Source organism: Ursus maritimus, unplaced genomic scaffold (genome assembly GCF_017311325.1).
Source record: "Ursus maritimus isolate PB19 unplaced genomic scaffold, ASM1731132v1 scaffold_30, whole genome shotgun sequence".
NCBI lineage: Eukaryota > Metazoa > Chordata > Mammalia > Carnivora > Ursidae > Ursus > Ursus maritimus.
The window spans coordinates 28386618-28399253 of record NW_024425564.1 but is presented as its reverse complement, the minus strand read 5'-3'; the positions used below and the strand labels follow the sequence as shown (position 1 = coordinate 28399253).

Below are 12636 nucleotides of genomic sequence, written 5' to 3'. Positions count from 1 at the left end.
AATTTTAGAGTGAACATAAATGTGCTGTGTCAAGGGGGGTCGTGAGACTCCCGCCCACATGAGTAACCGAGATGAATCTGTGCCACTGTTGCTCCAAACAGCGGGCCTACCTACTGAGCAAGGTCACGGCAAGCGCCCCAAACTTTGCATCCTCCAAACACAAGGCCAAAGCAGAGCCGCCCCTCCCCGCCGCTGTCCGTACTCACTGGAGACTTGAGCCGAATGTCTAGGCCTTCTGCCAGTTTTTCAATGATTACGGAGTAGCCAGGCGTTAGCAGAGTGTGGTCACCAGCGAACTGGGCGAAGAATTCGTTGTGGTCCCAGGAGCGAGCAGACACCTGAGAAATGATCATGTGCAGGAAAGCTTATTATTTTTTTTAAGTAAACTCTATACCCCTCATGTGGGACTTGAACTCACGACCCCAAGGTTGAGAGCGTCATGCTCTACCCACTGAGCCAGCCAGGCACTCCAGGAAAGCTTATTTTAGAACAAAAGGTAGACATGATTTGGACACGGGTACCACCCCTTGACAGAAACACAAGGCATACTGTGTATCAACAATCCTGGAAAAGGAGAATTCTCACGCGACTAATGAAACATCGAACATTATATTGAAAACTGATGCTGCAGGGCGCCTGGGTGGCTCAGTGGGTTAAGCGTCTGCCTTTGGCTCAAGTCAAGATCGGGGGGGGGGGGGGGGGAATCCTTGCTCAGCAGGGAGCCTGCTTCTTCCAGTCCCGCTGTCCCTCCCCAGTTGTGCGTGCACGCACTTTCTCTCCCTCTCAAATAAATAAAAACTTAAAAAAAAAAACAAAAACTAACAATGTACTAGATGTTGGCTAATTGAATTTTTTTTAAAAAAAGGAGAATTCTATCAGTAAAACTGCATTTGAACAACCCAACATGCCAACTATTTGTCTTCCACGTGGCACCACATGATTCCGGAAAACAGTGTTACTCCAACAGCAATGAAGAATCGAATGAACATGGAGAGGTCCAGATTTGGACAATAAGTCGGGGTCAACCGTGGAGGCTCAATTCAAAATATAGAAGATCTGAGTATCAAGACCACAGTGGTTACAGGAGTGAGGCAAGTTTAAATTTATTTTAGCCAGATACACAGACCGCACAACTGCAAGGCTCCTCTATTTTGGTCTCTGGAGAGCAGTGTTCTCAGACCACGCAGGGCTCCACAGGGGCCTCCTCCGGGGAGCATGGAGCGCAGGGGAAGGAGGGTGGCGAGCGCACAGGGCTCTGGCCCTCCTGCACTGGCTTTACGCACATTCTCGGAAGGAAGGTTACAAAACGCAGAGTCTAAACCACGGTGGGGTGACTACGCTCAGAAGTCATGGTTTTTGAACTTCCCAACAGCAGAACCAGTATTTCCTGTTTACCCAAACCAGTCCGGGTTCAGTGGTGAGACCCAGCACGCAGCCACACGCGAACCAGCACTCGCCCCTGCACGGCCCGCACCTGCTGGAGGCTGCTGCCGCACGCGTACTCCAGGTTGCTGAGGTGGAAGTGGCGCACCTGCTCCTCGAGCTCGCTGAACTGGATGCCAGACTCCTTAATAAAGGCTTTGTAGATCTCCTCGATCTTCTCTGTAACGGGAAGGGAGCAGAGGAGGGAAAACGGCAGTCACATTATTTCCTAATTCCTTATTCTCTGCGATCCACCTCCTGCAACCCCTGAAAACCCCCAAACCTCTGAAGTCCCTTCCCAAGTAAACCTGGGGTGGGGGGGGGTGCGGGGAAAGGACATCTCGATAAGGTTGGTTTCGCTCAGGAAGGAAAAGCTTATCTGAACTGGAAACGAAGTAAGTAGGCTCTGTATCTTCAACCATGTTTCGTTTCTGCCTAGCTGAAAAACTTTCTTTTTTTGCTCAAGATCGGGGGTGGGGGGGGGGGAGTACCCCCTGCACCGCCAGAGAAAACGCCTCTTCCCTTTCTGGACTGCGACCACCTAGGGTCAAGTTCTTAGAATGTCTACGTTCTCTCCAAAACAAGAGTAATCCATCACGGGCTTTCGTCACCTCAGCCTTCTGTCTTGATACCTTTTAATTACTGGTTTTCTGCCTGTGTAATAAATTCCCAAAACCCGCAGCCAGAGCAAGCTAGCACATTTTCAGCCTTTCTAAAGATAGCGCCTACTACCTGCCCGCTCACACGCTCTGCTGAGCGGGCGGGCGGCTGGTCTCTTCCTGGTAAATTCCAACCGTGGGAGGCCTGCTGCTACCACTCCCCGCACTGGCCGCCCCCCAGCCCCGTCCAGCAGCAGCTGGCCACACACGCCTTGGGAATCCTGCTTGCTAGCAACCCCTGCCTTCATCCACCCATGCAACTGGAATGTTCAACTATACAGACATGCAGCCCTGTGGTATCATCACTCCGGCTCTTGTCTGAGATCCCTTTTTGGGCAGACGGGTGGGGGGGGACTCATGTCTGGCAAATTGTAAGCAGGGTGCTTCTTCATAACCTTCGCTGTGATGACCGCCAGCCCACAGTGCGCTGTAGACTCAAAGTTTCTATCAAGTCTGTGCACTTGCTTAACTAGAAACGGAACTGAAAGTGATTTAAGAAAAAAAAAATTTTTTTTGACAACTCCAGGCTCTCGTTAAAATTATCTGTTCTTATGCTCCATCGTAATACGGGGGTGGCCACGGCACCTCGGGGTCTGTGCCGGGCTTCGGCCCCCAGCCCAGACCACAGGGCCTTTGTGCTACCTTCGTTACCATGTTGCAGTCCCGTTCCTGCCTCCTGCTACGTGGTTTCTACCTTCCTTTAGGTTTTGTAGAGATTCAGGAGGGACCAAGATTGCTAGAACAGTATATAAAATTAAGTATAAACAGATTGGGAGAAGGCTTAATGTGATTTTTATGTAAATGACATTTAGAAGCTTTGGTACATATGCTCTGCGAAATTAACTCTAGCTTCGTAGTACTTGTATTTGGGTGTTTTGAGCGAAGTGCTAATGAGGTGGAATCTCAGACACTACAGGCAGGAGAGAGCCAGGACCTTGTTTATGCAGACACGCGTGCACCATTATTAAAGCTTTTCCAGAAGATAGTAATGGGACGAAACAACTTACACAGGGTTGCAGACCCTCCCTTGGTAACCGAGGGAAGGCCAAGACAAAGCAGTATTATTAACTTTTGTACCTGGTGGCCCCGAAAGAAGGGTGAAGACCCCCATCCAGCGATTACCACACACGTGCACAACACTAACCAAATTCTGAGCACATTCCTCAAGTCAGCCTGGTCACTGTCCCCAACTCCAGCAAAGTCAACAATGCTCCCCTGGGTCTGGACATGACCCACGTTTGATTCAATGATCCCAGTCAATTTCTGACAATGTTCTGTGAGGGTCTGCAGGTGAACACTTAACGCACGAGGGCGACTGGAGGGGTTGGGTCTCAAGCAGGAGGGCGAGGGAAGGGGAAAGAGAAGGGACAGTGCTTGCTACTGAGACCTCTGCCCCAAACCGTGTGGGAGTGTGTGCCAGGATGCAGAAGTAAGAACCCTTACAAGGAAACACACACTTGAAGCAAATTAACATCCCGCGAACAGAGTTCAAATGATCACACTTAAAGGCACCCGACAGGCCGCCAAGAACTATGAGTAATACATCCAGGTCAGAAGAATTATAGGTCAAGTAAAGGTCAACTTCAGAAGCAGTATGGCCAAATCTCTGCTGACACCCTTGCGGAAATGAGCGGCTATACTGTCAAGTTTTCGAATGAGTACAATTAACGGAGTACATTTTGGTCCATTTAGTACCACAGCCTGAGGATTTCGAATTAAAATTTTCCAATTGCAATACACATTCTTGCATTCTTACACAAAACATGCTGGAAAAACAAAACAAAACAAAACAAAACTCAAGCTATTGCCCCCCAAAAAAGGAAAAGAAATTCTGGCATACAGAAAGTCTTTTTACGGGGGGTGTGGTGATGAGCTAGCCCGGGGATGGGTAGTAAGGAGGGCACATATTGCACGGAGCACCGGGTGTTATAACGCAAACAACGAATCATGGACACTGCATCAAAAACTAGTCATGTACTGTATGGTGACTCACATAACATGATAATAAAAAATTAAAGAAAAAAAAAGAAAGTCTTTTTATCTAAAATGGACATTATGTAGGGACTATTCACACAGGGCCTAAAGCACGTTTCCTTAAAAGTAAGCTCCTCCGGGAAACTGAAAATTAAACATTTGAGTAATTATTTTAAACATCCGCTATTTTATACAAAGTGAGATCCGAGTGTATTCACGCACACAAGCCTCTAAAGGTCCTTGAGGAAGTTCTCCACGGAGCAGAACAGTCGGGAGGACTCATCAGTCCAAAAGGACTCCTCCTGTGTGTGCGTGTGTGTGTGCGCGTGTGTGCGAGAACATAAGCTCTACGCCCCTCGTGGGGCCTGAACTCATGACCCCGAGAGCAGGAGTCACAAGCTCTACCGACTGAGCCGGCCGGGCGCCCCTTCACGGGACTCCTCCAACCGCAGACACCCGACCGCACAGGCAGACGCTGCTGGGCCTAAGCCGGCTTGCGTGACAAGGAGACGCCAATGGAACATTCAGAACGCCATTCTCCCATACCTCCTAAAGGAACATCTTGGAGCTGAGTCTTATCCTTTCTCCACTCAGAGACAACATCCAAGAGAGCATTAAAATGAAAATCCATGCGCTTGTCAATAGTGGGGTCAGTTACTCGTCCACCTTCCTGAATTAAGTCACATCTCTCTCCAAATTTATGCATGCTGATGCCAAGCTTCAAAATAATAAGAATAAGAAGGTGAAAATTTGCCCTGGAAACAATACTTACAGGTTCTAAGCTGAAATGAGACAGAGCTCTCATGGAGAAAATGGTCTAGCAGCTCTTGAAGAGAAAGCTAAATATGCTTCCTGGGGGATGGCAGCAAAGTGAGGCAGTGAGAAAAAGAGCATGAAATCTACGAGACCTTATTTTAGGAGAAGGTGAGGTGACAGCAACAGCGTCCATGCCATGCACTCTACAGCTTTTCGGGCAATATTTATTAATGCTTCCGATGCTACGCTGAGCACTGCCTCTCCTTGCTCTGACATCCCGGCCCCGCTGGGGACTTTCCCATAGATGAGCACGCAACCACACAGACACTCATGGAAGGTGATGTTCAATTTACCGTCAATAAATACTTCAGGAGAAAACCTTGGGCCTACCAGGTCTTCAGAGAAACTACAGAGGGTTGCCCGATAAAAGACAGGGTGCCCAGGTAAATCTGACTTGCAGATAAACAATGAGGAGTTTAGGTTTTGGTGTCTGTTATTGTTTTTGTTTTTGTCTTTTTAGTGTATGTCCCAGATATTGCATGCAAAACATCCCATGTAATATCTGGGACATACTTATCCTAAAAAAACACTTGTCATTTATCCAAAAGTCAAATCTAGCTGGGCATTCTGTGTTTTTATTTGCTCCACCTGGCAACCCTAAAATGATGAGCTAATCGAGTGGCCTGCGAATAACACACAAATATAATTAAAGATCTTAGAAAAAAATCTTTCATGCACGCTACAGTTCCACCGTCTCCGAAAGGAGGAACTGTAACTGTTTTTGTTGACTTTTCAATGGGGATGGGGGGGGGCCAGAAATCATTTGGGGGTGTTTCCGTATCATCTAGAAGCATTATTAATACTACACACAAGCAAAATGAGACCATTCTTTTCTTCTGATTATCTCCGACCCAAATCTTAAAGGAACCCACTTGTTCACACATTAGTGCTACTGGGTTGTTGATACAGCCATTGACAATCTGGGCTCCTCTTCCCACTGTGACGCCTTTAAAAGATTTATCATCCCATACGCGGCCTCCAATTCGGTCTTTGGCTTCCAGCACAGTTACCTAAAAAGACAGGCAATCAGGGAAGCTACACAGGATAGAAAGACCATATTCAATGCAGTGCTATAAATGCAGAGTGACCCACAGTTAAACAGATTCCATATTTGGTTAATTATGATATCACTCGAGAAAAAAACTGTAAAAAGAAGGCCGTGCGAACAGAAGCCAACGTCGATGTTAAAACGAACCATCCAGCTTTCAGCAAGAAGTGAGGAAGTGGTCTGCTGGAGAAATCCCTCCAACTGTCTCCTCTCCAATCCCATAATGATAAGATTTGATGAACCACCACAGGAAATGGACTCTGAAAGCTCCTACTTAACACTATTCCACAAATTGAAAACCACTATAAGAAACTAAAGAGGTGAGTTTGTCCTATAAAGCATCTCTGTAAGAAGCAAAATGCCGTCAGCAAATAGGCCTTAACTTCCCTAAAATAGGACTACTGTTAAAAATAAAATCGTATGTCAATCATACTATCCAAGAATGACCTGCTGGGCGCGGCCTAAGCAGGCTGGCCCCACCCCCAGACTACTTGACCTCCCACAAATTTCCGATGGCAGGAGGAGCTGCTGGTGGTGGTAGACAGCTCCGACTACGAGCGCTACACTTCCCCTGGGTTGCAGCAACCCAGGGAAAATGTGAATCCTACTCCGCACGAGGCCAGCCATCTCACTTTCGGATTCCTAACAGCACGCTTTCAAACGGCTCAAGGAGGTTCCCCAAAGTCAACCATCTTGGTTGCTCCGGGGAATCTCTCTCCCAACATTAAGACGGATGGGGGGTCTCTCTGGGGTCTCTCTCATCACCTAGTGAGCGAGAAGGGAGAATGGGAGGGGTTCTCTGAATATTCTTATTCCTCATTTTCTCCGATGGGGAAGGTTATACAACCTGAGGTTCTAACCCTTCCCACCCTCTTCTGACTTCATTCAGATAAACACAGACCCATCGGTGTCTAGTTCTGTTTTAGTGTAAGAGGAAGGCAGGACATTAAAGACAGCCCCCGGGACTTTGGATATTAATAACCTTCCTTGCAATATCATCTGTGAGTTTCCCCAACAAAAACAAACAAGAGATCTTGGCCCTAATATCTAATGCTGGAATAAATAAATGACCAATTAAAACACGTCCTAGCTTAATACCATTCAAAATATACCTGGAAATGCAAACACGTTTCCCGTAAATCCAACGTTTCTTCTGTTTTGTGAACAAAATAATGTAACCCAAGACTTACATCTTCCGTTCAACTGAGGAACACGTCTCTTAGACATAGCTACTGAAAACTTTTCTCATCTCTGAAACTCCACCAGCAGAGCAGACATTGTGCAAAAGTTGTCATTTCTTTCAGCCAGACAGAGAAAAGTGATAAGACTAATTCAAGTTCTACCAAATTGATTTTCATGTTTGGTTTCACTGAAAACCAAAGTCTTGAAAAATAAGTTTTTAAAAAGGAGAAATGTGTCAGACCTAGAAAGTCACAGAAATTGAGGGCATTGTTAATTCAGATGACTCTAATGGAAATGAGATTCTGAATTGCACAATATTTTTTTTTGTAAGTCTCTGTTTTGGCTAATTTTGAACAACTGGAACAAGGCCACACACTAGCTAAAAACAATCCTACTGTGGAGAAGCAGGACCCCTCCGACATGTAGAGCCCTTCAAAAGTCGTATAATTCTGTCTGCTTTTTAAAGATGGTTTTCCCGAGTAAGACTCAAAGTGCGCCTTTGAGGGGCACCTGGCTGGCTCAGTCAGCAGCGCATGCGACTAGGGTCGTGGGTTCAAGCTTCACGTTGGGCACAGAGCTGACTCGAACAAACAACAAACAAAAAAGATACCCTTTGATTTGCATAAGAAAATCTGCGTGTTTCAGAAACTTTTATACAAGAAACGGTGAATTTCCAAGCTGCTATTTGTTGTCTCAAACTATTACAAAAACAAGGACTTTTTCCCAATGTGCCCTCGATGGTGTTGACAACACCCCGTGGAGAATTTCTGCTTTTGCTTCTGCACAGACTCTCTTCTGATCTGCTCATGAGGGGCTAAGACCCCGTCCTGAGGCTGCTGAGAACTGCTATTCCCTCCACCTTTCTTTTATCAAACCAATTTCAAATATTTCAGCTTTTCTAGGATCGATCAGAAAGATTTTAAAGATAGAAAGACACAGTGCAGTTCGCATTCTCCACTAAAATCAGAAACCGGTTTCTAAATCTTAGAAAATTTGGACCAAAAGGCACGGTTAACCATCTGTTATCAACTTCATGTCCCCAAAAATCTTACCTTAATTCCAAAGTTATGCAGTTGCCTCGCAGCTGCTAATCCTGCCGGACCAGCCCCGATAATGATGACTGATTTCTTTAAAAAAAAAAAAATTTTTTTTTTGAAAAAAAGAAGGATCCAATGAGAGAAATGAAAGCAATATATTCTTTTAGTTGTTCTAAGAAGGTACTAACTGCCAAGCCATGTTAGTTCATCTACATTTCTTCGACGGTCATAGAAAGTTATTTTCCTAAAGAATATGGTTGTACTTGGGTAATCCCCTCCTCTTTTCCACAGTTTAGGGAACGAGTGCCTGATACTCTCTTCCCAAGCATATTCTACGCAAGTCTTGCTTTGTAACTTCTGTGGTGATGATGTGACTGTCACTGGTATTAGCTAGTACTCACTAACACTGCCATCAGCATGCTAGCATTTATCGTGATGGCGGTGGTGTTACCGTGAGAGCAACAGTCACCTACGTTGTGGTAATCTTTAGGAAGAAGATGCTGGTCGGTGCCGACGCTGAGAACTCCCGTGTTGATGAGACCTTTCCTTGTCATAAAATAAAGTATCCTCTCCACTTCCTGAACGCACCGGACACGCACGAGACCCCGGACGATGATGTGAGGAATACACTTCTGAGGGGTAAGGGCTTCCTGTGTGTGGAAACAAAACCAGACTGTTAGGACAAACAAATACACATAACCCTGGGCTCCTCGGAAAGTTAAACAGAATTCCTCTAGGACCCAGCAAGCCCACTCCTGTGTATCCATTGAAAAGAACTGAAAACGTGGGCTCATACAAAATTCACAGCAGCACTATACTCAAATTCCCAAAAGGTGGGAACTGTGCAAGTGTCCGTCAACGGATGAATGGATAAACCAAATGGGGTAGATCCATACATGGGCCATTATTTGGCCATAAAAAGAAATGAGGTACTGATCCATGCTACAACATGGAGGAATCTTACAAACATGACGCTATGTGAAGAAGCTACTTACGAAAGGTCACGCATTGTAGGATTCCATTTATATGAACAACCCGCAAGGGGCAAATCTATACAGACAGGAAGTAGATTAGTGGTTGCCAGAGGCTGGGGAAAAGGAGGAATGGGGAGTCACTGCTCAATGGCTGTAGGATTTCCTCTTGGGGTGATGGAAAGTTCTAGAATGAGATGTGGGGATGATTAGACAACACTGTTTACTTAGTGCCACTGAACTGTACCTTTTACAATGGTAAAAATGGTGAAATTTTTTTTTTTTACCACAATAACAAAACAAAACAAAACCCCTGTCCATCCTGTATCCACTAAGACATAATAGGATCAAAGTGGGGGGGGTTGCCTGATAAAGAAAAAAAAGAAGAAAGGGACAAAAGGAAGAGATAGCAATATGCACTGCATCAGCTCATCTTCTCCCCAAGGACAGCTACGGGGAGCGTGGGCGGACCACGTCGCAAATACATTCCTGACTTGACACACCACACAGTAAGGGCCACACAGAAGCCCACGCTGCCACTTGGACCGGCAGCAGGAAAAGCTGGATTCTCATCACCGATAAGATGTGAGCAGACAGATTTAGGAACTTGTTAAAAAAAAAAAAAAAAAAAAAAAAAAAAAGTTAAAAAAAAAAAAAAAAAAAAAAAAAAAGACACTGCCTTTCCCCGCACACCCCAGCGCTGGCAAGGCCTTGGAGCATTTCAAAGAACAAGACAAACATAGCCTTGACCCACTGTTGTGAAGTCAGAACAGGCTCAAGAGTGGGGCTCCCAACCTACGGCCCTCTACTTGTCACCCCCCCCCCCCCCCCCCGCTCCGAAAGAACCCGACCAAACACAGGAAGAAGATACTCCAGTAGACCCGTGAACGACACGGGGTTGAGCTGTGCGGGCCCACTCACAGGTGGACATTCGCGATGAGCACAGTGCAGTACTTAACCTCTTCTGTAGCTTACACTTTATCACAAGAATACGGTATGTAACACACACACAACACACAAAATATGTGTCAGTCAACTGTTTACATTATTGGTAAGGCTTCAAGTCAGCAGTGGGCTATCTGGAGTTAAGTTTCTGGGGGAGCCAAAAGTTATATGCGGATTTCTGACTGGGTTGGGGGGGTGTCAATGCCACTAACCCCCACATTGTTCTAGGGTCAACCGTATTCAAGAAATAACATCAGCTTGGGTTGGTGCAGAAGGTAAAAACAAAACAAAACAAAACCTCTGAAGTCATCAACTTTAAAAAGAAAGTAATTTCAAAATCTTTGATTCTTTCACACAGCAAAATATCTGTGCTTTTCCACTAGAATATTAAACTTAAATATGATTTTATTAAATATTAAAATAGATCCAGGCTGACAAAGTTCAGGATTTTTTTCTATAACTTTCTTCACCAGCATAAATCAACTTCCAAAGTCGAATGAAAAGAAATGTGAAGAAAAACGAATCTGAAGAAAAATTCAGGCTATTTCTGAAAAGTGTATCTTTACAACTTATTTACAGGAAATTCTGACCACAATTTTGTTCAGTTCAGCAAATGTTTATTGAGCACAAGCCTGCTGGGGAGGAAATGAACAATTCTGCCTTGCCCAACTCACTCATAGAATTGGTATAAATTGCATTAACAGCCATAACCCTAATCAGGCCATCTCATCCTGGATTCTCACCCAGTGAACCAGGAAGGTGGATACGGAACATCTTTCTTGAATCAAGATTACTTTGTCAGTCTTGCCAAATGTTCTGCATTCAGCAATCACTCAACTAATTACAGAAGAAATTAATAAATCAGAAAAATACTAGGGTCAGGAGACCCTTCGTTTAGATAATGATAATAATAATTTGAAAAGCTCATATTCCTTCTCATTTGGCCTGCCCCCTTCCCCAGTGGGGGCTGTATGAGGCCCCTAGCACAGATTCAGCCCCAGAGACAGCAAAGCCCCGGTCTCCGCTGTTGGAGGATAATAACGTAAGAATCCCTGCCCTCGAGGGGTCATAACCCAATCTTTAATGTTTTATATTCTTCCTCTTGGCATTCACGCCGGAACTCTCTGAACCAAACTTTGCACCTTATACTCACTCACTGGAGAGTCAAAAATTCGGATAACATACGATCGGAAGTGGTGGTTCCCAGGATGGGGAGACTTAGCGCCTGGGAGGCAACGACTGGACACACGGTGGGTTGTCACAACCAGGGGTGTTCCCGGCATCTAGTGGGTGGAGGCCAGGGATGCCGCGACACGTCCTACAGGGCACCGGACAGCCCCCCCCCACGATGGCCACGCACCCAGTGTCCACGGTGGGAAGGCGGAGAACCCCTGATCTAAAGCTCCCCACCCCCGACAGCGACGGCAGCCCCCTCCCCCACGCAGCCCCGGTCTGTGTGCCTTAGCAGACTGTCCGTCTACTTACTTTGCAGTTCGTGTGCCACAGGGCGAGGATGAGGTTCCGCAAAGCCAGGTACATGGTGGGGTCTCGGGAATACTCGGGGAACTCGTAGAGCTCGTCCAGCTCCATCACGTCCGGCCTCACGCACAGGGCTTTGCCACACTCGTTGGGCTGATAGAAAGGCTGGAAGTACCGGTTCATGCCTGGAACGGACAAGAGGACGCGGATGCACACATCCCAGGCCCAGGTGAGTGACAAAGCAGGCGCACTCCAGAAAGGACAGCCTCAGCTAGGGCTACGGTCTGTCCCATAGAGACACTTTCCCGCTCCCTCTGTCCAGTCGGATGAAACACACGTGAACTGCGTGTTTCTCCCATTCTTTTTTTTTTTTTTATTTAAAGCTTTTATTTATTTATTTGACAGAGAGAGAGACAGCCAGCGAGAGAGGGAACACAAGCAGGGGGAGTGGGAGAGGAAGAAGCAGGTTCCCAGAGGAGCGGGGAGCCCGATGCGGGGCTCGATCCCAGAACCCTGGGATCAGGCCCTGAGCTGAAGGCAGACAGTTAACAACTGAGCCACCCAGGTGCCCCACTCCCATTCTTTCTTCACCAAGTGAATTTCCACAGTATGGAAAAAAAATCTTTTTAAGGTTTTATGGGGTTAAACACCTGCCACAGAACCCACCACCTTAACCGTGTTTAAGTGTAGTGTTCAGCGGGTTTAGTGTATTCACATAGGTTATGTGCAACACACATGTCAGACGCCTGTTATCTTGTAAGACTGACACTCTGTGAACACCAGCTCCCGAAGAAGTAAATTTTAAAAGTAAGTCTTCACTGGAATTTTTCTCGATTAAAACATGAATCAGTTCACAGAGAACTTAACAGTCACTGACCCTGACAACTTGGGGCCGGGGGTAACATTTAAGGCTATGGTCTATCCTTCCTCTCCGTTGCTTTTAGTCACACACGAGAGACTATTAATACATCAGGCACTTGTTTTTTAAAAGACAGAAAAACATGCGGTTTCTCTCGCTTTTCAAGACCACTGTCCATGTCCACTAAGCCTGACTTTAATGGACACAGAATATTTTCCTATTAACCTCTCTCTCATTCTGGGTC

General features: G+C 46.0%; 1 protein-coding gene across 4 annotated transcripts in view; it reads right to left on the bottom strand.

The window, feature by feature from the left end:
• KDM1B (lysine demethylase 1B) overlaps positions 1–12636 on the bottom strand; it is a 56793-nt gene that overhangs the window by 12631 nt on the left and 31526 nt on the right. For all 4 annotated transcript variants that reach the window (XM_040645091.1, XM_040645092.1, XM_040645090.1 and 1 more), the window contains 7 exons: positions 11540–11718; positions 8612–8788; positions 8154–8228; positions 5744–5881; positions 4602–4773; positions 1475–1602; positions 207–338 (listed from right to left, as the gene is read on the bottom strand). In XM_040645091.1, coding sequence (XP_040501025.1) covers positions 207–338; positions 1475–1602; positions 4602–4773; positions 5744–5881; positions 8154–8228; positions 8612–8788; positions 11540–11718 — 1001 coding nt within the window. The remainder of the gene's footprint in view (positions 1–206; positions 339–1474; positions 1603–4601; positions 4774–5743; positions 5882–8153; positions 8229–8611; positions 8789–11539; positions 11719–12636) is intronic.